This window comes from Salmo trutta, chromosome 13, assembly GCF_901001165.1.
Source record: "Salmo trutta chromosome 13, fSalTru1.1, whole genome shotgun sequence".
In the NCBI taxonomy this organism is placed as follows: domain Eukaryota; kingdom Metazoa; phylum Chordata; class Actinopteri; order Salmoniformes; family Salmonidae; genus Salmo; species Salmo trutta.
The window spans coordinates 46,469,208-46,494,089 of NC_042969.1; the positions used below are offsets into that span (position 1 = coordinate 46,469,208).

The 24,882-nt window shown below is 41.2% G+C and overlaps 2 protein-coding genes across 3 annotated transcripts in view; both read left to right on the forward strand.

The window, feature by feature from the left end:
• The first annotated feature begins 327 nt into the window (after positions 1 to 327).
• On the forward strand, positions 328 to 14,560 carry LOC115205861 (transmembrane protein 120A). The gene is made up of 12 exons (XM_029772246.1): positions 328 to 1,227; positions 1,465 to 1,583; positions 1,717 to 1,836; positions 1,989 to 2,048; positions 2,257 to 2,352; positions 3,191 to 3,280; positions 3,861 to 3,926; positions 6,094 to 6,155; positions 6,298 to 6,390; positions 6,490 to 6,554; positions 13,733 to 13,801; positions 14,092 to 14,560. Exons 1-12 carry the CDS (start codon positions 1,159 to 1,161, stop codon positions 14,206 to 14,208), a joined length of 1,026 nt encoding a protein of 341 aa, XP_029628106.1. The 5' UTR covers positions 328 to 1,158; the 3' UTR covers positions 14,209 to 14,560.
• A 643-nt stretch (positions 14,561 to 15,203) lies between these two features.
• LOC115205862 (NADPH--cytochrome P450 reductase) overlaps positions 15,204 to 24,882 on the forward strand; it is a 49,594-nt gene continuing 39,915 nt past the window's right edge. Inside the window, exon 1 of one of the 2 annotated variants that reach the window (XM_029772248.1) lies at positions 15,204 to 15,343. Coding sequence is in view for 1 of the 2 variants with exons in the window: in XM_029772247.1 (XP_029628107.1) it covers positions 16,235 to 16,289 (55 nt within the window). In the remaining variant the exon portion in view is untranslated. Of the gene's footprint in view, positions 15,344 to 16,219; positions 16,290 to 24,882 lie in introns of those variants that run through there. The other variant, XM_029772247.1, reaches the window with a different exon arrangement.

Consider the following 24,882-nt stretch of genomic DNA (forward strand, 5'->3'; position numbering starts at 1 on the left):
GTAGGGCACTCACAACGTTTATAACACCGTTTGGCCGATACTGTTTTAATGTTTTGCCATTTGGAATCGCTTCCGGTCCTGAGCATTTCCAAAGACGCATGTCCCAGCTGTTGGATGGGCTGAGTGGCGTCATAGTCCACGCGGACGATGTGCTCGTGTGCAGAAGGGACAGAGCAGAACATGATGTAAGGCTCACAGCAGTTCTGACCAGACTCCAGGAGACTGACTTGACACTAAATGAAAATTGCACTTTTGCACAGTCAGAGGTCTTGTTCTTGGGACACAAAATCAGTGCAGCTGGAATAGAGCCAGACCTGGAGAAGATCAGCGCCATCACAGATATGCCCAGACCCCAGGATGTGGCTGAAGTCAGGACCTTCTTAGGCATGGCCACATATGTGAGTAAGTTCCTCCCACAGTTTTCAGATACAACCAAACCCCTGAGAGACTTACTAGCCAAAGAGAATGACTGGTCATGGGGTCACATGCAACAGGTAGCATTTGACAAAATCAAAGGAGACCTGGCCTCACAGAGAGTGCTGGCCCAGTACTGTCCCCACGCTAAGACAAAGGTATCAGCAGATGCATCATCCTTTGGGCTAGGGGCGGTCCTCACACAGATACAGGACAACATGGAGTGGCTCAGCCAATACCTTATTGGCCTGCAGTTTACAGCAGAGACTGACCACAAACCACTGTTGGCTCTGTTAGGGACAAAACAATTTTTTTTAAGATAATACTACAGTCAACACTGCACTAGGACTGTTGTCCAAAACTGGTGTTAGTTGCAGAAGTAATAAACGAAGAATACAAGTTGGATTGGGAGAACGTGATGAAAGATGTGATAAACAGATAATTGCAAGAGAGAACAATGTCCATGTCAATCAAGCATATTTGTAACAAAGTCAAAGTTCACTGCCTGCCATAAACAGCCCGTGGACACGTATTACACACTCCTTGAAAACGTTTCACATTACAGGGTCAGGAACATAGTTTGTTCATATAGACTCGAGCTGCTCTCTGGTAGATTTAACAGCAAGACCCTATTGACATTGCCTGTGATTTTAAGCAGTAGGCCTCTCTACCAGCCAGAGGACACAAAATTCCAGGTGGACACTAAGATTTCAGCAATTGGGAAACTCACAAAAGTTAGAAAATATGCCTCCAAGTTTGACAGCTGCACTGCAAGAGTGGGAAAGTCTAGAGAAAGAGTATCATCAGATTCAGGTGAGATTTCAGATCCTATTCTAATACAAATCAAATCAAATGTTATTTGTCACATGCGCCGAATACAACGGGTGTAGACTACCTTGAAACGCTTACTTACACAGTTACATAGTGTTACATACAGTAATCACAGTGGTTCATCAAGAAGGAAGAATCATTAGAATAGATGTAATAGGCTATACATTATTGTCAGTATCTTCTATATTGATATGATGATATTTAACATTTCGTTACCAGGAGAGCCAACGGCTATACTTGCAGAAACTAGATGAAGTTTCCAAGCTGCAGAGCAATTGCTCTTCGTCTATCTCCCGCCATCGGAGTAGACTGAAGGACATGTCTCAGTTAATGAAGAAGTAAGTTAATGCACACGCATACACACGCTCACACACACACACACACACCTTTGCTCTCCTATCTTTCTCTAAACGGTTTCATGCACCCTAACACACTGTTTTTCAAGGCCCTCTATCCATCCTTTATAAACAGATGCAATAAGGAGAGACTGACAGAGGAGGATGTAAAAACCTTGGATGAAATCAAGGAGCACATCAAGGCAAGACCCAACACTTTCTTTGAAATGGAGGCTTTCCTTCCAAAGAAAAATGGGTATGAGTGTCACTACATTAAAAACATTATTTCACAGGTCTCAGGGGAGGGACATGTGAAAGAGTTGTTGGCTGTTTTCCTATTCTGAGGATTTATACATTTCAATGACTAGTTAAATAAAACAATTCTCATTCATATCTCACAAACTACAGGCTGTATCTCAATCTTGTTCTGGGCAATGTAAGCGTGACTCTTCTGAGCAAACAGTCAAAGTAAGTAGCTTCCACTTCAATGGATTTGTTAACTCTTAGAAATTTGAACATACTGTACTACTTATCTAGTGAACCATAAACCGAGTTGTTGTTCTATTCCAAATGTCCCCATCAGATGGAGCTGATAATTAACAAATCATAAATTATCTTTCAACAGATGGCAACAGAGTGACTTTGCATGATTAGAAAAATGTTTCTTCCTCCTCAGATTTGCCTACAAAGATGAATATGAGAAATTCAAGCTGTACCTCACAGTTATACTGCTCCTATTCGCCTTCATGTGTTATTTCTTTGTGAGCTACAGGTAAGCTTGAACAGCTATGAATAAGCCCACAAAATCTTCATAATTGTGACTTGACAGCAAATGGAAAGTTTTATTCCAACACTATACAGTGTATATCCATTTTCAGAATTGTTGGTAAATTAGCTTTTATTGTTTAAAGAACCTATGAAAGAGATTGGTGTGTTTTTCAACGTCATGGCAAGGGGTTGTTCAATGACAAACATGTATTTGTTTGAAATCTATCACTAATGGTTTCATTTCAGAAAGACAAATAATCCTGTTTTGTTGCAAAATGCTATATACTGTATCTGCCTCACGCTCTGAGAAATAAGTAGTGATGCTAGGTTTTACACAGTCAAATGTGACAAAGAACAACATTTTTTTAGAAATAACAAATACAAATGATACATTTGTGACATCAATATATATATTTTTTAATGTAAATAAAAATATCAATACAGTCATATGAGATCTGTATGTAAAATATTTACATTTTAGTCATTTAGCAGATGCTCTTATCCAAAATGAGCGACTTACAGTTAGTGCATTTATCTTAAGATAGCTAGGTGAGACAACCACATATCACAGTCAAATATACAAGATACAAACATTCCATTTCACCTAAACAATGGCTATATAGCGATTTGCAACAAAACCAATTTTAATACACATCTAAAATCTATTCATAAAAAAATCTGAGAACAGTAATACTTTGCACACACATGAAGGTACCCATAAGCAATCATATGTCATTCAACTCTGTCTAGTGTCTGAATCTCTCTCTCTCTCTGTGTGTGTGTGTGCGTGTGTGTGTGTTTGTGTGCGAGCATGTTTGTTTGTGTGTCTGTACCCTGTCTAGATTTGTTGACGCAATCCTCAATTTCTTGCTGGTGTGGTACTACTGCACCCTCACCATACGGGAGAGCATCCTCATCAGCAACGGGTCCAGGTAGGCCCATCAGTCTTCAGACCTAATCCCTGGCTAGAGATACATTCTTACACTGCTCAACCGTAAATGACTTTGGCAAAATAGTAACTACTGCCTCCCGAGTGGCCCAGCGGTCACTACAGACGGTCACTACAGTTCGAGACCCATGAGGCGGTGCACAATTGGCCCAGCGTTGTCCGGGTTAGGGGAGGGTTTGGCCGGCCGGGATGTCCTTGTCCCATCACGCTCTAGCGACTCCTGTTGCGGGCCGGGAGCTTGCATGCTGACATTGTCGCCAGTTGTACGGTGTTTCCTCTGACACATTGGAGCGGCTGGCTTCCAGGTTAAGTGGGCAGTGTGTCAAGAAGCAGTGTGACTTGGCAGGGTTGTGTTTCAGAGGACTTATGGCTCTCGACCTTCACCTCTCCCGAGTCCGTACGGGAGTTACAGCGATGGGATAAGACTGTAACTACCAATTGGGGAGAAGTTAAAAAAATATATAAAATAGTGACTACTACAGTATGATGCATTTATAAAAGTACTCACTCTTCATATTTGCCTATTCTGATTATTTTCTTGTTGTATTTGGTTGATGTTTCAGGATCAAAGGCTGGTGGGTTTTCCACCATTACGTCTCAGCCTTTCTGTCTGGAGTCATGCTGACATGGTGAGAACTCAGGAAGCTCTTGTCGCCAATAGTTGATCACACACCAACCACATTGTAGGTTTTTTCATAGGCAGTTTCCATTTCAAGCAAGTGTATGATAGATGGCAAACAATAGAATCCGGTTTGCATCCAGTTTCTATTGTCAACATTTTAAGTTAAGTTACTGCAGTGGGCTAAATCAGGGTCACACTTAGTGTTTCTTGGTAGTCTTAAACAAATCTACTTTGAAACAAAAGTATACCCCTCACACACATGGTTATGGGCTTACAAAAAAAGAAGACACCTGTACCATGTCAGATACAGAGTTGAATTGTATTCCATTTTGAGTTTGCATCCCAATATTACACTTTATATTCATCACAGAAGATTTAAATATAACAAAACCGTTTCACATAGAAACACCGAATTTATTTAAATAATGTTTATTAATTACGAATTTATGACAAATATTAGTAACATTCCACCCCTGAGGCCACTAGAGGACGATCACACCCAAAGTCACTCAACATACACAAGAAAATCAGCAGGATATAAAGCAATAAAATCACATATTACATAAGTAAGAACAGTACCACTCAAAAGTTTGGACACACCTACTCATTCAAGGGTTTTTCTTTATTTTTACTATTTTCTACATTGTAGAATAATAGTGAAGATATCAAAACTATGAAACAACACATAAGTAATCATGCAGTAACCAAAAAAGTGCAGGGTTGGGGAGTAACAGATTACAAAAAAGTGTTAAACAAATCAAAATATATTTTAGATTTTAGACACAACAAAGTAGCCACCCTTTGCCTTGATGACAGCTTTGCACACTCTTGGCATTCTCTCAACCAGCTTCACATGAAATGCTTTCCCAACAGTCTTGAAGGAGTTCCCACATATGTTGCTTTTCCTTCAATCTGCAGTCCAACTCATTCCAAACCATCTCAATTGGGTTGAGGTCGGGTGATTGTGGAGGCCAGGTCATCTGATGCAGCACTCCATCACTATCATTCTTGGTCAAATAGCCCTTACACACCCTGGAGGTGTGTTGGGTCATTGTCCTGTTGAAAAACAAATGATCAGTGCAAACCAGATGGGATGGCTTATTGCTGCAGAATGCTGTGGTAGCCATGCTGGTTAAGTGTATCTTGAATTCTATATAAATCACTGACAGTGTCACCAGCAAAGCACCACCACACCATCCTCCTCCATGCTTCACGGTGGGAACCACACATGCAGAGATCATCCGTTCACCTACTCTGCGTCTCACAAAGACTCGGCGGTTAGAACCAAAAATCTCAAATTTGGACTCATCAGACCAAAGGACAGATTTCCACCGGCCTAATGTCCATTGCTCGTGTTTCTTGGCCCAAGCAAGTCTCTTCTTATTGGTGTCCTTTAGTAGTGGTTTATTTGCAGTAATTCGACCATGAAGACCTGATTCACGCAGTCTCTGAACAATTGATGTTGAGATGTTTCTGTTACTTGAACTCTTGCATTTATTTGGGCTGCAATTTGAGGTGCAGTTAACTTTAATGAACTTATCCTCTGCAGCAGCGGTAACTCTAGGTCTTCCATTCCTGTGGCAGGCCTCATAATAGCCAGTTTCATCATAGCGCTTGATGGTTTTTGCGACTGCGTTTGAAAAAAGTTGACTGACCTTCATGTCTTGAAGTAATGATGGACTGTTGTTTCTCTTTGCTTATTTGAGCTGTTCTTGCCATAATATGGACTTGGTCTTTTACCAAATAGGGTTATCTTCTGTATACCACCCCTACCTTGTCACATTACAACTGATTGGCTCAAACGCTTTAAGAAGGAAAGAAATTCCACAAATAAACTTTTAACAAGGCACACCTGATTGTGAGGTCCTGACATGGAGAGGGAGTTCCAGAGTTGGGGAACTACAGTTCTAAAAAAGCCTGGTCTCCCATGGAGTGGAGCGTGGTGTGAAGGATGGTGAGGAGGCCAGTGTCCGAGGAGTGCAGTGAACAGGTGGGAGTGTAGGGATGCAGGAGGTCAGTAACGTATGTGGGCGCCAGTCCATTGAGTGCTTTGTAGGTGAGCATTAGCAATATAAAGATGATCCTGTATTAAACTGTTAGCCAGTGAAGTTCAACAGTATACAGTATATAATAGAGTACACTGTATTTAGAAGTCATTGTCTGATGTCTCTTAGGCCTGATGGATACCTGTACCAGAATTTCAGGAACCAATTCCTCGCCTTCTCTTTGTATCAAAGTAAGCTTTCGTACTTAAAAAAAACAAGGAATATATTAGTGTTACAACAATTACAAGTAACTGTCAAGTTTAAAAAATGTCAACCGTGTGTGTGTGTGTGTGTGTGTGTGTGTGTGTGTGTGTGCGCGCATGCGCATCACAGGCATGGTTCACTGTATGCAGTACTACTATCAGAGCGGCTGTCTGTACAGACTAAGAACCCTGGGAGAAAGACACAACATGGACCTGACTGTGGGTGAGACACAATGTAATAATTACAATGACCCTCCATGTTATAGCTACATAGTTACAGATACATTTGTTTACGTCTACGCTGTGTCCATCTATCTTTTAGAAGGATTTCAGTCCTGGATGTGGCAAGGGCTGACATTTCTTCTGCCCTTCCTGTTTTTTGGTCATGTGAGTATGGGATCTGGCTGTGGGATTCCCCTCAGCTCAGCATTAGTTGAGCTGGAGTTAGTTTGCTTTGTCACATATATAATGCTGAGTCACATTGAGGCTACTTTGTTGTTGCATAGGAATTGCATAATAAATCACACATACAGTGCCTACAAAATGTAATCACACCATTGACCTTTTTTCCACATTTTGTTGTTTTACAAAGTGGGATTAAAATGGATTCCATTGTCATTTTTGGTAAATCTACACAAAAATGTGAACATTTATAAAACATGAATGTAAAATAAAACACATCTTGATTAGATAAATCAAATGTTATTGGTCACGTACACATACTTTGCAGATGTTATCGCAGGTGCAGAAAAATTGTGTTTCTAGCTCCAACAGTGCAGTAATACCTAACAATACAATATGCACAAATCCCCAAAATAAAAAAAGGAATAATTATGAGGATGAGCAGTGTTAGAGTCCAGAATATGAATATATACAGTTGAAGTCGGAAGTTTACATACACTGTCACGGCTGTTCGAAGGAGCGGACCAAAATGCAACGAGTTCGTAGTTCCACATATTTATTCAAACATGAAACTGAATTCAATACACAAAATACTTGACACAAAAACAACAAACCGTGACGCAGAGAGGAAAACACACTACTCAAAAGATAATAACCCACAAACAACAATGAGAAAAACCCCTACTTAAATATGATCTCTAATCAGAGGCAATGAGGATCAGCTGCCTCCAATTAGAGATCAACCCCAAACAATCCCAACATAGAAATAGACAAACTAGAACTTACACATAGAAATAGAAAACATAGAACAACCAAAAACACCCCCTGTCACGCCCTGCCCTACTCTACTATAGAAAATGACATCTTACTAGGGCCAGGGCATGACATACAACTATTTTGCCACTGACTTTGTTGTCCTTAAGCCATTTTGCCACAACTTTGGAAGTATGCTTGGGGTCATTGTCCATTTGGAAGACCCATTTATGACCAAGCTTTAACTTCCTAACTGATGTCTTGATGTTGCTTCAATATATCCAAATAATTTTCTGTCCTCATGATGCCATCTATTTTGTGAAGTGCACCAGTCCCTCCTGCAGCAAAGCACCCCCACAACATGATGCTGTCACCCCTGTGCGTCACGGTTGAGATGGTGTTCTTTGGCTTGCAAGTCTCCCCCTTTTTCCTCCAAACATAACGATGGTCATTATGGCCAAACAGTTCTATTTTTGTTTCATCAGACCAGAGGACATTTCTCCAAAAAGTACAATCTTTGTCCCCATGTGCAGTTGCAAACCGTAGTCTGGCTTTTTTATTGCGGTTTTGGAGCAGAGGCTTCTTCCTTGCTGAGTAGCCTTTCAGCTTATGTCGATATAGGACTTGTTTTACTGTGGATATAGATACTTTTGCACCTGTTTCCTCCAGCATCTTCAAAAGGTCCTTTGCTCTTGTTCTGGGATTGATTTGCACTTCTCGTACCAAATCTGTCTGTAAACAATTGTTGGAAAAAGTACTGGTGTCATGCACAAAGTAGATGTCCTAACCGACTTGCCAAAACTATAGTTTGGTGACAAGAAATTTGTGGAGTGGTTGAAAAACGAGTTTTAATGGCTCCAACCTAAGTGTATGTAAACTTCCGACTTCAACTGTATGTATATGATGTGTGTATGTGTGTATAGACATTACGGGCAGTATATGAATAGAAAAGATGTGGACAGCAGTAGTTATAGGATGAGCTTTGACTAGAATACAGTATTTACATATGAAGAGGGTAAAACAGTGTGCAAACATTAAAGTTACCAGTGTTCAATGACTATGTACATAGGGCAGCAAGTATTCACCCCCCTAAGACAATACATTAGAAACATCTTTGGCATTAATTACAACTGTGGCTCTTTTTGTTTAAGTATAATGACACAGACACCGATGCAGACACAGGAGGCAGATGGTTCGAGTCTCAGATATTTATTGTACAAAAGGGGCAGGCAAGAGGCAGGTTGAGGACAGGCAAAAGTTAATAAACCAGGTCAGCGTTCCAAACGGTACAGGCCAGCAGGCAGGCTCGAGGTCAGGGCAGGCGGGCTTAGTCTCAGGGCAGGCAAGAGGTTAGAACCAGGAGGACTAGGAAAAACAGAGACTAGGAAAAACCAGGAGCTCGGAAAAACGCGCTGGTAAGCTTGCCAAGACAAGACGAACTGGCAACAGACAGAGAACACAGTTATAAATACACTGGGGAAGATGGGCGACACCTGGAGGGGGTGGAGACAAGCACAAAGACAGGTGAAACAGATCAGGGTGTGACAGGTAAGTCTCTAAGAGCTTTGCACACCAGGATTGTACAATATTTGCCCATTATTCTTAAAAAATTCTTCAAGCTCTGTTAACTTCTATGGGCTAGGTGGGACGTTAGCGTCCCACTCTATTCAACAGCCAGTGGAATCGCGTGGCGCGAAATACAAATACCTCAAATGCTATAACTTCAATTTCTCAAACATATGACTATTTTACACCATTTGAAAGATAAGACTCTCGTTAATCCAACCACGTTGTCCGATTTCAAAAAGACTTTATAGCGAAAGCAAAACATTAGATTATGTCAGGAGAGTACCCAGCCAAAAATAATCACACAGCCATTTTCAAAGCAAGCATATATGTCACAAAAACCAAAACCACAGCTAAATGCAGCACTAACCTTTGATGATCTTCATCAGATGACACTCCTAGGACATTATGTTATACAATACATGCATGTTTTGATCAATCAAGTTCATATTTATATCAAAAATCAGCTTTTTACATTAGCATGTGATGTTCAGAACTAGCATACCCACCGAAAACTTCCGGTGAATTTACTAAATTACTCATGATAAACGTTGACAAAATACATAACAATTATTTTAAGAATTATAGATACAGAACTCCTTTATGCAAACGCTATGTCAGATTTTAAAATAGCTTTTCGGCGAAAGCACATTTTGCAATATTCTGAGTACATAGCTCAGCCATCACGGCTAGCTAATTTGACACCCACCAAGTTTGGGGCAACCTAAACTTACTATTAGAAAAATTGGATTACCTTTGCTGTTCTTCATCAGAATGCACTCCCAGGACTTCTACTTCAACAACATGTAACGCCCTGGCCATAGAGAGGGTTTTTTTGTTCTTTATTTTGGTTAGGCCAGGGTGTTACATTGGGTGGGCATTCTATGTTATTTTTCTATGTTTTTGTATTTCTTTGTTTTGGGCCGTGTGTGGCTCCCAATCAGGCACAGCTGAAGTTCGTTGTTGTTGATTGGGAGTCACACATAAGTGCATGTTTTTCTGTTGGGGTTTTGTGGGTAATTGTTTCTGTTAGTGTTTGCACCTGACAGGACTGTTTTGGCTGTCAGTTTTTCTTGTTTTTGTATAGTGTTCTCTTCGTTGTATTAAAATTCAAGATGAACACCAACTCCGCTGCACCTTGGTCTACTTCCACAGACAGTCGTTACAGAATTACCCACCAAATAAGGACCAAGCAGCGGAGGAAGGAGCAGCACCAGGAGAGCAGCATGATGGACTCATGGACGTGGGAACAAATACTGGACGGAGAGGGACAATGGACTCAGGCTGGGGAGTATCGCCTCCCGCAGTGGGAGATCGAAGCGGCGAGAGCGGAGAGGCGATGGTATGAGGAGGGGGAGCGCAACAGGCACGAGAGGCAGCCCCAAGATTTTTTTTGGGGGGGGCACACGGGACAGTCGGCGGTGCCAAGGTCGGAACCAGAGCCAGTCGGGTTGACGTTGGAGGTGAGCGAAGGGTGCGACGCAGAGACAGTGAAGGAGTTGATGGGGAGATTGGAGGAGAGAGAGATGAGAGAGCTGCTGGTTTGGTGCATAAGGCACGGCATTCGCCCTACGGAGCGTGTCAGTGAATTGATGTCACCTGAGTCAGTTCTCCATACTCGTCCTGAGGTGCGTGCTGGCCGTCTGTTGAAGACTGTGCCTGCGCCCAGAAACAGGCCTCCTGCATGTCTTCCCAGCCCTGCACGTCCTGTGCCTACACCCAGAACCAGGCCTCCTGCATGTCTTCCCATCCCGGTCAAGCCCGTGCCTCCTCCTCGGACCAGTCCTCCAGTGGGTTTCCCCATCTTGGTTAAGCCTGTGCCTCCTCCTCGGACCAGGCCTCCAGTGGGTCTCCCCATCCTGGTCTGTCCTGTGCCTCCTCCTAGGACCAGGCCACCAGTGGGTCTCCCCATCCTGGTCCGTCCTGTGCCACCTCCCAGAGCCGCCCGCCTGTCCGGAGCTGCCATCGCGGCCCACCTGTCCGGAGCTGCCATCGCGGCCCGCCTGTCCGGAGCTGCCATCGCGGCCCGCCTGTCCGGAGCTGCCATCGCCGCCCTCCAGCCGGGCGCAGCAAGGGACACCCGCCAGCCGGGCGCAGCCAACGCCGCCCGCCAGCCGGGCGCAGCCAGGGTCGTCCGCCAGCCGGGCGCAACAAGGGTCGCCCACCAGACCTTCGGCGCGGCCAGGTGCGCCACCTAAGAGGGCGACGCCAAGGGTGGGGCAGAGGCCACGTCCCAGCACCTGAGCCGCCGCCGTAAGAAGGCCCACCCGGACCCTCCCCTTCAGTGTCAGGTTTTGCGGCCGGAGTCCGCACCTTGGGGGGTGGGGGGGGGGGGGGTACTGTAACGCCCTGGCCATAGAGAGGGGTTTTTTGTTCTTTATTTTGATTAGGCCAGGGTGTTACATTGGGTGGGCGTTCTATGTTCTTTTTCTATGTTTTTGTATTTCTTTGTTTTGGGCCGTGTGTGGCTCCCAATCAGGCACAGCTGTCAGTTTTTCTTGTTTTTGTATAGTGTTCTCTTCGTTGTATTAAAATTCAAGATGAACACCAACTCCGCTGCACCTTGGTCTACTTCCACAGACAGTCGTTACACAACAAATGTTGTTTTGGTTCCAAATAATCCATAGTTATATCCAAATACCTCCGTTTTGTTCGTGCGTTCAGGTCACTAACCGAAGGGTAACGCGCGAGCGCATTTCGTGACAAAAAATGTCAAAATATTCCATTACCGTACTTAGAAGCATGTCAAACGCTGTTTAAAATCAATTTTTATGCTATTTTTCTCGTAAAATAGCGATAATATTCCAACCGGACAACGTTGTATTCATTCAAAGAGTGAAAGAAAAAAATGGTGAGGTCTCGTTAACGCGCATCTCCAGACTCACTGTCCCCAGGCAGGCCACTTACAAACTCTGCTGCTGTACTTTGCCCAGAGACAGGAGACACGTCATTCCGCTTTCTGAACGCTTTAGAGAGCCAATGGAAGCCTTAAAGTGTCACCTAACAGCACAGATGCTGTAATTTCGATACAGATGCAACAGAAGGACTACAAATTGTCAGACAGACCACTTCCTGCATGGAATCTTCTCAGGTTTTTGCCTGCCATATGAGTTCTGTTATACTCACAGACACCATTCAAACAGTTTTAGAAACTTTAGAGTGTTTTCTATCCAAATTTACTAATTATATGCATATTCTCGTTTCTGGGCAAGAGTAGTAACCAGTTTAAATCGGGTATGTTTTTTATCTGGCCGTGAAAATACTGCCCCCTAGCCCCAACAGGTTGTAGGTTGTTGATCATTGCTAAATAAAGACATGTTTAAGGTTTGCCATAGATGTTCAAGTTGATTTAAGTTACAACTGTAACTAGGCCACTCAGGAACATTTAACGTCATCTTGCTAAGATCTTTTACGATTTTTAACATTTAACGTCATCCAGTGTAGATTTGGCCTTGTGTTTTAGGTTATTGTCCTGCTGAAAGGTGATTATTCGTCTCCCAGTGTCTGTTGTAAAGAAGACTGAAGCAGGTTTTCTTCTAAGATTTTGCCTGTGCTTAGCAGCCACCATCATGCTTGAAAATATGAAGAATGGTACTCAGTGATGTGTTGTGTTGGATTTGCCCAAACATAACAACTTGTATTCAGGACAAAAAGTTCCTTTGTCTCATTTTTTGCAGCATTACTTAAGTTTCTTGTTGCAAACAGGATGCATGTTTTTGAAAATGTTTATGTACAAACTTTTCCCTCTGTCATTTAGGTTAGTATTGTGGAGTAACTACAATGTTGTTGATCCATCCTCAGTTTTCTCATATCACAACCAATGGCCTCATGGTGAAATCCGTGAGCAGTTTCCTTCCTCTCCGGCAACTGAGTTAGGAAGGTATCTTTGTAGTGACTGGGTGTATTGATTCACCATCCAAAGCCTAATTAATAACTTCACAATGCTCAAAGGGCTTCTTTTTTTTTACACACATCTACCAATTGGTGCCCTTCTTTGCGAGGCATTGAAAAACCTCCCTGGTCTTTGTGGTTGAATCTGTGCTTGAAATTCACTGCTCGAATGAGATATTTGTATGTGTGTGGTACATAGATGGGGTAGTTATTCAATAATAATGGTTTTCATGATTTTTCTAACGCAGAATAAGTCCATGCAACTTATTCTGTGATTTGTTAAGCACAGTTTACCTCCTGAACTTATTTAGGCTTGCCATAAGAAAGGGGTTGAATACTTATTGACTCAAGACATTTCAGTTGAATTTATTCATGATTTCGAACATTTTCTTCAAACAAAATTCCACTTTGACATTATGGGGTATTGTGTGTAGGCCAGTGACCCAAAGTCTCAATTTAATAAATTTTTAATTCAGGCTGCAACACAACAAAATTTTGAAAAAGTCAAGGGGTATGAATACTTTCTGAAGGCACTGTAAATCTTCAGTCATATTGTAGAATTATGCTTTATCATGTTTTAGTGGCTCCTGAACCAGACCTGGGTTTCAAACTTGAAATAATTATTTCAAATACTTTATCTGTGCCTGTTTTAACTTGCCTGGCTTAATAAACAAATAGAACAGTCCCAAAACTGCTAACCCTGCCCATCGGGAACTCCAGGCAGACTCAAGCTTGTGCTCAAACAATTTTTTCAAGTATTTTTCAAATATTTGAACCCAGGTCTGCCCTGAACATTTTATTGACCTAGCACTTGCTATTGTGTGTGTGTGTGTGTGTGTGTGTGTGTGTGTGTGTGTGTGTGTGTGTGTGTGTGTGTGTGTGTGTGTGTGTGTGTGTGTGTATTACTTAATGTGTGTGTATGTAAAGTACGTAAGTGATGTTTTGTGTTTCAGTTTTGGCAACTCTACAACGGACTCTCTCTGTTCAGGATGGCTCGGCTCCCAGACTGTAAAGAGTGGCAGGTCAGTGTGTCCCCAGACAGCTTTCCTGATAGACATATTCTTTGCTCCATTCACCCTCTAAAGTGATTCAGTTGATAATGATAAAGAGGGCCTCATGTCTTAACAATGTTAATGTGTGAACAGGGCATGGGGTTTGTACATAAAATGTTGATTTATTTATTAAACGTATTGATTATAGTCTCCCATCCATAAAAGCAGACAACAAGCCATCCAGTTTTCTATTATATAATTATAAAAAAGCTGTCTTCCCCATCTTATGGCAGTATTCACAATTTCTGCTGTCATTCTAGGTCTCAATGTGTGGAATCTCTTTCCTCATTCTGTTCATGGGCAACTTCCTCACTACTGTTGCAGTAGTCCGCACCAAGCTCAAGAGCAAGGACCAGGCAAAACCCAAGGGTCAGTGAGATGAAGAGGATACACAGAAACTGCATCCGCTGGTTCATCCCATAGGAGATTCTCCGGAACATTTCTATAATCATGGCTCATTTACAAGTGATAGAGGATCATGGGCAGTATTCAATGATCCCCTACTTTGGTTGCTTTGGGGTTGCTACTGTATAGATGTGTGAATTGGTTAAATATGAAGATAGTTTCTGCTCAATATAATAATGGCACAGCATTTCAGCATGTTTATGGTGTGACTTAGACATTTCAGAATAATTTCTACTAAATTAAAAGGATAGTCAGTGTGATTGTGCAATAACATGGCCTCTAATTGCTAAAATAATAAATTATATACTGTGGACCTATCGCATACCCCCATCTTCAGGTGTGTGTGTGTGTGTGTGTGTGTGTGAGAGAGAGAGAGAGAGAGATTCCACATGGTGTGACAGATTGTTATTGATGTCATCCCATAAGGTACAGGTCTGTGCTACACTGCTATTTGTTCTTGGTACTATCAACAATCAAAATACACTCATTTATTTTTACCTTTATTTAACTAGCAAGTCAGTTAAGAACAAATTCTTATTTCCAATGACGGTCTACCGGGAAACAGTGGGTTCACTGCCTTGTCAGCTCGGGGATTCGATCTTGCAACTTTTCAGTTACTAGTCCAATGCTCTACCAATTGGTTAGTATGACTGAAGGTAACTTGTTTCAGGGATGTGCAGACAGTTTGTACTATTGGGTGGATTACATAACCTTGACTCTTGGCCCACTGCACTGTGATCTGTGTTGTATTATTCCAGTTATATGTGCACGTCATTAGGTAATGTCTTTATGGACTAGTCCATTTCTTAAAATGTGTATTCTTCAAAGTAAGATACTCAGAAAATATCGTGAATAAGCAAATAAGTATAGTTAATTTAATTGTCAGACAAAAATAATGGGTGATTCTATGGTGTCTTTCTGTGCACGTGATCTGACCTTGTCAACCGATAGCATGTCGTGACTTGTATATTCATTTTTTCACTCTTGAGTAGTAAGTACTACACCCCTTGAGAAAACTGTTTGGTTTAGTCCTACTGAGTGACGGCACGGTAAAGTTTCCTCATTGTGTTGTGCACTGTGGTTTTGCATGACGTTGAAGACGAGAAGGTAAGTAGCTAGCTGAAAGTCTAGCAATGTTTCATATACTAAAGTGCCGTTTCCTTGACAGCATTGAATATTATTGTCCTGAGAATGGATTGTAATTCATGTCAAGTTTATTTCAAATTTAGCTACGACAAGGCCAGTTTAGCAAACTAACCAACTGTCAAGCAAGTAACGTTACTACTGTATAACATTAACGTTAGAGCTAACACACTTTTCAGCAAGTACAGCTAACCGTAGCTATCTAGCTAATGGCTAAATAGTTATATTTTGCGATTTAGTTTATAATCTAGTTAATTTACTGATATACCAAACACTGTGTTTAGTTAACAGCTTTGCCAATTGTCACTTTGTAGGGTCAGCTAGTAGCAGCTAACGTTAGTAGTTTGGTGTTTGATTGATAATGTCGTGGTCAAGCAACATATCAATGTATGTACGTCGTTATCAATAAAAGTCACAATAAGGTGCAGAGCGTTACATTTGCCTCCTCCGGGGCAACTGGGCAAAAACAATTGACAACTGCGTGCCGTTCAAAGGATTGTTAAATAAATGTTGACAATTTGGTTGTAATCTCATCAATTCTTAAGGAGCATAGTCAGAACTACAAATGTCCGATTATTCCATGGAAAACAATTGCGCATAGCTCTATCATCAGTTTTACAGCAAGTAACTGGATGCTTTTCATGATAAGTAAACATCAGTTGATAATGTAATTTCAGATACGTGAGGGTAGCTTGACGATAGCGCTCTATTTGCCACCATTAATTGGATATTTGAGTGATATAAAATACAAGTGAACTATACCTGACAAGGATGAGTGGTTTAGGTTAATTTCCAATTTGTGCACTCTGCATGTCAAGCAGAAGGGACCATTTGCTGATGTACTATTAGCTGATCATGTTTACTTTGAAAGCTACCGGTAGAAACTTTGTACAGTCGCCTAAACATAGTGGTAAGTAGACTTCTTTGTACTTTTTTCTCCAACCTAGCAAAGTTACCTAACATTATACCCTTTTCAACATTGTTTAAGTGTTTAATCACGATTGCGGCTGACAGACATGATAGCTAGGCTACTTTGATGGACAACGTCAAATCGGCTAGCTAGCTAATAACAGATCACGTCAATATGCCTAGTTGGCTAACTTTCAAGGGTTAAGCTAGATGGCTATTTCCAAGTATTGTTTGATTTGCTTGCCAACTATAGTGGTGATAACAGAAGTCTAACTGACCACTTTACCAGGACAAGGACTTGCTTATGTCAAGCTTTTTCCAAAAGCCTTATGATGAAGCAAGCTAAATGACACATGCTATTTGCTTAGTTCGCTACATGGCAAATGGATAGGCTACCCTAATTTATCTGAAGTTACATTTTTTAAATGTTTTATTTCACCTTTATTTAACCAGGTAGGCTAGTTGAGAACAAGTTCTCATTTGCAACTGCGACCTGGCCAAGATAAAGCATAGCAATTCGACACATACAACACAGTTACACATGGAATAAACAAAACATAGTCAATAATACAGTAGAACAAAAGAAAACAAAAAGTCTATATACAGGGAGTGCAAATTAGGTAAGTTAAGGCAATAAATAGGCCATGGTGGCGAAGTAATTACAATATAGCAATTAAACACTGGAATGGTAGATGTGCAGAAGATGAATGTGCAAGTAGAGATACTGGGGTGCAAAGGAGCAAGATGAATAAATAAATACAGTATGGGGATGAGGTAGGTAGATAGATGGGCTGTTTATAGATGGGCTATGTACAGGTGCAGTGATCTGTGAGCTGCTCTGACAGCTGGTGCTTAAAGCATGGAGGGAGATATGAGGCTCCAGCTTCATGATACATTTACGTTTACTCATCATGAACAGCAGGCAGTAAACGTTACTTGCTGTATAACTCTGATATAGTTACATTTGGAATAATCGGAAATGTGTAGTTCTGACTATGCTCTTCAAGAGGTCATGGTATTAAAACCAAATAGTTATAAACATGTATTTAATAATCCCCTGAGAACAGCCTTCAAGTTAGTTGTCAATGGTTTTAGATAAGCTGGGAGGCTCCTTGCCCCCCAGTAGCCAAATCGAACGCTCTGCACCATATTGTGACGTTTTATTGATGATGACCTATAGCTAGCTAAACATTTTCAAGCTTTGATTGTTCTCTGGGCATTGCTTGACTGAATGTAGCCCTTGAACATGACTCATTGGATGAAGGTGTCTTTTGTGTGGGGGAGTTTTGTTAAGGGCCCGACGTTCTGTCTGAACATTAACACACACTACTTGTGGTATGGTTTTGGAAGCATAAGGACCTTATCTTTCATACCATCGAGAAATAATAATAATTTAAAAAAAGGTTAAATTGTTTCACCTTTTTAATATGGTTAGTGTTCCCACATGTACATATCTCCATGTTACTCTCCGTGTTTACGGAAGACAGACAGAATACAGTGCTAATTAGCTGTCTAGCATGCTCCGAACGAACACTTGTGTGTAACAGAAGAAGGCCGCCAGAAATGTGTTGTCATTGAAAAATACTGAAGGCTGTAACTGTGACTAAAGCCGGTTAAAACAGTGTATATTTTGATTTGTGAAATAATGTTGACGTCATATGAAAGTGAAGGACTTCATGTTTCTAGAACCTTATTGCAATTTCAATCAATTAATCAAATTTAGTTCGTCACAGAATTGCATATCTGTTTCTTGTTATTAGTGTAATAATACATTGTTTATATGTTACGCATATTGTTTGATGGCTGTTTTTAATTAGTCTATTTTGTCCGAAGTTAATAAATGAACGATATGATGTCATGAACCACGAGCGATAAGGAAAGAGGCATGAGATGAACTCTTGTGACCTGTTGCACTCTGGCAGACATGGATATTACATGTGAATTGCTAAACATGAATCAGCATAAGCTGTCAACAACAATAACCTTGCTCTTACAACTTAGCATTTAGTCTTCATGTTTCATAAGTTACAAATCTCTACTGGCCATTAGCCAGAGCCATAATTTAAATTAAATACACTTTATAGAAACTAGCAACAGTTGAAGTCAGAAGTTTACCTACGCTTAGGTTGGAGTCATTAAAACTCGTTTTTCAAACACTCCACAAATTTCTTGTTAAATACTATAGTTTTGGCAAGTTGGGTAGGACATCTACTTTGTCCATGACAAAAGTAACTTTTTCAACAATTGTTTACAGACAGATTATTTCAAGTATAATTCACTGTATCACAATTCCAGTGGGTCAGAAGTTTACATACACTAAGTTGACTGTGCCTTTAAACAGCTGGGAAATTCCAGAAAATGATGTCATGGCTTTAGAGGCTTCTGATAGGCTAATTGACATCATTTGAGTCAATTGGAGGTGTACCTGTGTATGTATTTCAAGGCTTACCTTCAAACTCAGTGCCTCTTTGCGTGACATCATGGGAAAATCAAAAGAAATCAGCCAAGACCTCAGAAAAACCATTGTAGACCTCCACAAGTCTGAATCATCCTTGGGAGCAATTTCTAAACGCCTGAAGGTACCTCGTTCAACTGTTCTCCTAGAGATGAAGGTACGCTAAAAGTGCAAATCAATCCCGGAACAACAGCAAAGGACCTTGTGGAGATGCTGGAGGAAACAGGTACAAAAGTATCTATATCCACAGTTAAACAAGTCCTATATCGACACAACCTGAAGGCCACTCTGCAAGGAAAAAGCCACTGCTCCAAAACCGTCATTAACCTCTATGGGCCACCTACTCAACAGCCAGTGTAATCCTGTGGCGCGATATTCAAATACCTTAGAAATGCTATTACTTCAATTTCTCAAACATATGACTATTTTACAGCATTTTAAAGACAAGACTCTCGTTAATCTAACCACACTGTCCAATTTCAAAAAGGCTTTACAACGAAAGCAAAACATTAGATTATGTCAGCAGAGTACCCAGCCAGAAATAATCAGACACCCATTTTTCAAGCTAGCATATAATGTCACATAAACCCAAACCACAGCTAAATGCAGCACTAACCTTTGATGATCTTCATCAGATGACACACCTAGGACATTATGTTATACAATACATGCATGTTTTGTTCAATCAAGTTCATATTTATATCAAAAACCAGCTTTTTACATTAGCATGTGACTAGCATGTGACTAGCATTCCCACCGAACACTTCCAGTGAATTTACTAAATTACTCACGATAAACGTTCACAAAAAACATAACAATTATTTTAAGAATTATAGATACAGAACTCCTATATGCACTCGCTATGTCCGATTTTAAAATAGCTTTTCGGTGAAAGCACATTTTGCAATATTCTAAGTAGATAGCCCGGCATCACAGGGCTAGCTATTTAGACACCCACCAAGTTTAGCCCTCACCAAAGTCAGATTTACTATAAGAAAAATGTTATTACCTTTGCTGTTCTTCGTCAGAATAAACTCCCAGGACTTCTACTTCAATAACAAATGTTGGTTTGGTCCCAAATAATCCATAGTTATATCCAAATAGCGGTGTTTTGTTCGTGCGTTCAAGACACTATCCGAAAGGTAAATAAGGGTCACGCGCCCGACGCGTTTCGTGACAAAAAAATTCTAAATATTCCATTACCGTACTTCGAAGCATGTCAACCGCTGTTTAGAATCAATTTTTATGCCATTTTTCTCATAAAAAAGCGATAATATTCCGACCGGGAGTGGTGGTTTTCGTTCAAAGAGAGAGAAAGTAAACATGGAGTCGACTCGGGCACGCGCGCCCCGTCCCATTGTCCTCAGATCGACCACTATCAAAATGCGCCACTGTTTTTCAGCCATGGGCTGCAAAGCCATGATTCAGCTTTCTGGCGCCTTCTGAGAGCCTATGGGAGAGTTAGAAAATGTCACGTCATGCCAGAGATCCCCTGTTTTTGTTAGAGATGATCAGTAAGGCCATGAAATGGTCAGAGAGAGCGCTTCCTGTTTGGAATCTTCTCAGGTTTTGGCCTGCCAAATGAGTTTTGTTATACTCACAGACACCATTCAAACAGTTTTAGAAACTTTAGGGTGTTTTCTATCCAAATCAAACTATATGTATATTCTAGTTACTGGGCAGGAGTAGTAACCAGATTAAATCGGGTACGTTTTTTATCCGGCCGTGCAAATACTGCCCCCTAGCCCCAACAGGTTAAAAAGCCAGACTACGGTTTGCAACTGCACCTGGGGACAAAGATTGTACTTTTTGGAGAAATGTCCTCTGATCTGATGAAACAAAAATAGAATTGTTTGGCCATAATGACCATCGTTATGTTTGGAGGGAAAAGGGGGAGGCTTGCAAGCCGGAGATTACCATCCCAACCGTGAAGCACGGAGGTGGCAGCATCATGTTGTGGGGGTGCTTTGCTGCAGGAGGGACTGGTGAACTTCACAAAATAGATGGCATCATGAGGATGGAAAATTATGTGGATATATTGAAGCAACATCTCAAGACATCAGTCAGGAGGTTAAAGCTTGGTCGCAAATGGGTCTTCCAAATGGACAATGACCCCAAGTATACTTCCAAAGTTGTGGCAAAATGGCTTAAGGACAACAAAGTCAAGGTATTGGAGTGGCCATCACAAAGACCTGACCTCAATCCCATAGAACATTTGTGGGCAGAACTGAAAGTGTGTGCGAACAAGGAGGCCTACAAATCTGACTCATTTACAGCAGCTCTTTCAGGAGGAATGGGCCAAAATTCACCCAACTTATTGTGGGAAGCTTGTGGAAGGCTACCCAAAACGTTTGACAAAAGTTAAACAATTTTAAGGGCAATGCTACCAAATACTAATTGAGTGTATGTAAACTTCTGAGCCACTGGGAATGTGATGAAAGAAATACAAGCTGAAATAAATCATTCTCTCTCCTATTATTCTGATATTTCACATTCTTTAAATAAAGTGGTGATCCTAACTGACCTACAACAGGGAATATTTACTAGGATTAAATGTCAGGAATTGTGAAACTGAGTTTAAATGTATTTGACTAAAGTGTATGTAAACTTCCGACTTCAATTGTATACATCAGCAGAATTGTGTCGTAGTGGCACAATATATGTGAACCCTTTGGAATTACCTGGATTTCTGCATAAATTGGTCATCAAATTTGATCTGATCTTCATCTAGGTCACAACAATAGACAGACATAGTGTGCTTAAACTAATAACGCACAAATGATTGTATTCAATATAGACAAGAAAAATACATACTTTTTCCGACCTACAATGAATGTTTAAATTATGTGAACCCCTAGGCTAATGACTAACCTGGAGTCCAATCAATGAGACGAGATTGGAGATGTTGGTTAGAACTGCCTTGCCCTATAAACACTCACGACATTTGAGTTTGCTATTCACAAGATGCATTGCCTGATGTGAACCATGCCTCGAACAAAAGAGAGCTCAGAAGACTTAAGAATAGTTGAGCTGGAAAGGGTTACAAAAGTATCTCTAAAAGCCTTGATGTTCATCAGTCCACGTTAAGACAAATTGTCTATAAATGGAGGAAGTTCAGCACTGTTGCTGCTCTCCCTAGGAGTGGCCGTCCTGCAAAGATGACTGCAAGAGCACAGCGCAGAATGCTCAATGAGGTTAAGAATCCTAGACTCAGCTAAAGACTTACAGAAATCTCTGGCACATGCTAACATCTCTGACGAGTCTACGATATGTAAAACACTAAACAAGAATGTTGTTCATGGGAGGACACCACAGAAGAAGCCACTGCTGTCCAAAAAAATTAACATTTCTGCATGTCCGAAGTTCACAAAAGAGCACCTGGATGTTCCACAGCGCATCTGGCGAAATATTCTATGGACAGATGAACTACAGTTGAGTTGTTTGGTAGGAACACACAACTATGTGTGGAGAGGAAAAAAAGTCACAGCACGCAAACCTTATCCCATCAAAACCTCATCCCAACTGTAAAGTATGTTGGAGGGAGCATCATGGTTTGGGACTGCTTTTCTGCCTCAAGGCCTGGACAGCTTATCATCGACGGGAAAACTGAATTCCCAAGTTTTAGCAAGACATTTTGCAGGAGAATGTAAGGCTATCTGTCCGCCAATTGAAGCCCAACAGAAGTTGGGTGATGCAACAGGACAACGACCCAAAACACATAAGTAAATCAACAACAGAAGGAAAATACACCTTCTGGAGTGGCCCAGTCAGTCCTGACCTCAAGCCGATTGAGATGCTGTGGCATGACCTCGTGAGCAGTTCACACCAGACATTTCAAGAATATTGCTGAACTGAAACAGTTTTGTAAAGAGGAATGGTCCAAAATTCCTCCTGACCTTTGTGCAGGTCTGATCCACAACTACAGAAAACCTTTGGTTGAGTTTATTGCTTCCAAAGGATGGTCAACCAGTTATTAAATCCAAGGATTCGCATACTTTTTCCATCCTGCACTGTGAATGTTTACACGGTGTGTTCAATAGACATGAAAACATGTAATTGTTTATTTTACGCAGGCTGTGTTTGTCTATTATTGTGACCTAGATGAAGATCAGATCAAATTTTCCAAAGGGTTCACAGTTTTCTTGCCACTGTATGTCTCCTAACAGCCAGAACGTGCCACTTGGCCAGTGCACCATGGCTGACAATGCATACTTTCTGAATGCTTGTTCAGCAGTTTATTTTCCCTTTTGTCAATGCTCCTGTGGTTAGTCATTACAAATTATTATCGCCTTCCTCCTTATGAAATGGCACTAGTTGAGATGGTGGTTGCTGTGTGTCAGCTTGCACTGCTAATTGTTTTGACTTGGAATGAGCGAAGCACTTTGAGACATTATCTGGGTTAATGTAGATTTAATTTCTTCCTAGTACTGGACCGCCTACAACGTGCACATTTTTTTGTAGGGCCTAATCATAGAATTACTTATAACTACCTATTGAAATTGGGATTCTATCAATAAAATGTCACTAAGGTGCAGAACATTTGATTTGCCTGCTGGGGGACAAGGCAACCACCAGCTCCACTAAAACCATTGATAAGTCTGTGCCGTTTTCAAGGTATTGTTAAATACATGTTTTACAACTATTTGCTTGGAGTATCACCTCTTGAAGAGCGTATTCAGAACTATACTGAGCAAAAATATAAATGCAACAATTTTACTGAGTTACCGTTCATATAAGGAAATCAGTCAATTGAAATGCATTCATTAGGCCCTAATCTATGTATTTCACATGACTGGGAATACATATACAGTGCATTCGGAAAGTATTCAGACCCTTTCAGTTTTTCCACATTTTGTGACGTTACAACCTTATTCTAAAATGGATTAAAAAATATATATAAAAAATTCTCAATCTATGCACAATACCCCATAATGATGAAGCGAAAACAGGTTTTTAGAATTTTTTGCAAATGTTTCTACAACTTGATTGGAGTCCACCTGTGGTAAATTGAATTGATTGGACATGATTTGGAAAGGCACACACCTGTCTATATAAGGTCCCACAGTTGACAGTGCATGTCAGAGTAGAAACCAAGCCATGAGGTCGAAGGAATTGTCCGTAGAGCTCCGAGACAGGATTGTGTCGATGCACATGTCTTGGGGACCTTCAATGCTGCCGACAGTTTTGGTACCCTTCCCCAGAACGCAGTGGCCTCCATTCTTAAATGGAAGAAGTTTGGAACCACTAAGATTCTTCCTAGAGCTGGCTGGCTGCCTGGCCAAACTGAGCAATCGTGGGAGAAGGGCCTTGGTCAGGGAGGTGACCAAGAACCCGATGGTCACTCTGACAGAGCTCCAGAGTACCACTGTCCAAATGGGAGAACCTTCCAGAAAGACTACCTCTGCAGCACTCCACCAATCAGGCCTTTATGGTAGAGTGGGCAGACAGGAGCCACTCCTCAATAAATGGCACATGACAGCCCGCTTGGAGTTTGTCAAAAGGCACCTAATGACTCTGACCATGAGAAACAAGATTATCTGGTCTGAAAAACCAAGGTTGAACTCTTTGGCCTGAATGCCAAGTGTCACATCTGGAGGAAACCTGTCACCATCCCTATGGTGAAGCATTGCAGTGGCAGCATCATGCTCTGGGGGTGTTTTTATAGCGTCAGGGACTGGGATCAAGGGAAAGATGACCGGCGCAAAGTACAGCGAGCTCATTGATGAAAACCTACTCCAGAGTGCTCAGTACCTCAGATTGGGGCGAAGGTTCACCTTCTACACAGCCAAGACAATGCAGGAGTGGCTTCGGGACAAGTCTCTGAATGTCCGATCGAACATCTCTGGAGAGACCTGAAAAAAGCTGTGCAGGGATGCTCCCCATCAAACCTGACAGCTTGAGATGATCTGCAGAGAAGAATGGGAGAAACTCCCCAAATACAGATGTGCCAAGCTTGTAGCCTCAACCAAGAAGACTTGAGGATGTAATCGCTGTCTAACATGCTTCAACAAAGTACTGAGTAAAGGGTCTGAATACTTATGTAAATGTTATGTTTTTAATACGTTTGCAAAACCGATTTTGCTTTGTCATTATGGGGTATTGTGTGTAGATTGATGAAAAAATACAATTTAATACATTT

Excerpts from the sequence above, each read along its gene's own strand:
- LOC115205861 (XM_029772246.1), top strand. The coding sequence starts at position 1,159 with ATGCCTCCAAGTTTGACAGCTGCACTGCAAGAGTGGGAAAGTCTAGAG. Across the intron at positions 1,228-1,464 it reads AAGAGTATCATCAGATTCAG|GAGAGCCAACGGCTATACTT; the intron begins GTGAGATTTCAG and ends TTTCGTTACCAG. Across the intron at positions 2,049-2,256 it reads CTTCTGAGCAAACAGTCAAA|ATTTGCCTACAAAGATGAAT; the intron begins GTAAGTAGCTTC and ends CTTCCTCCTCAG.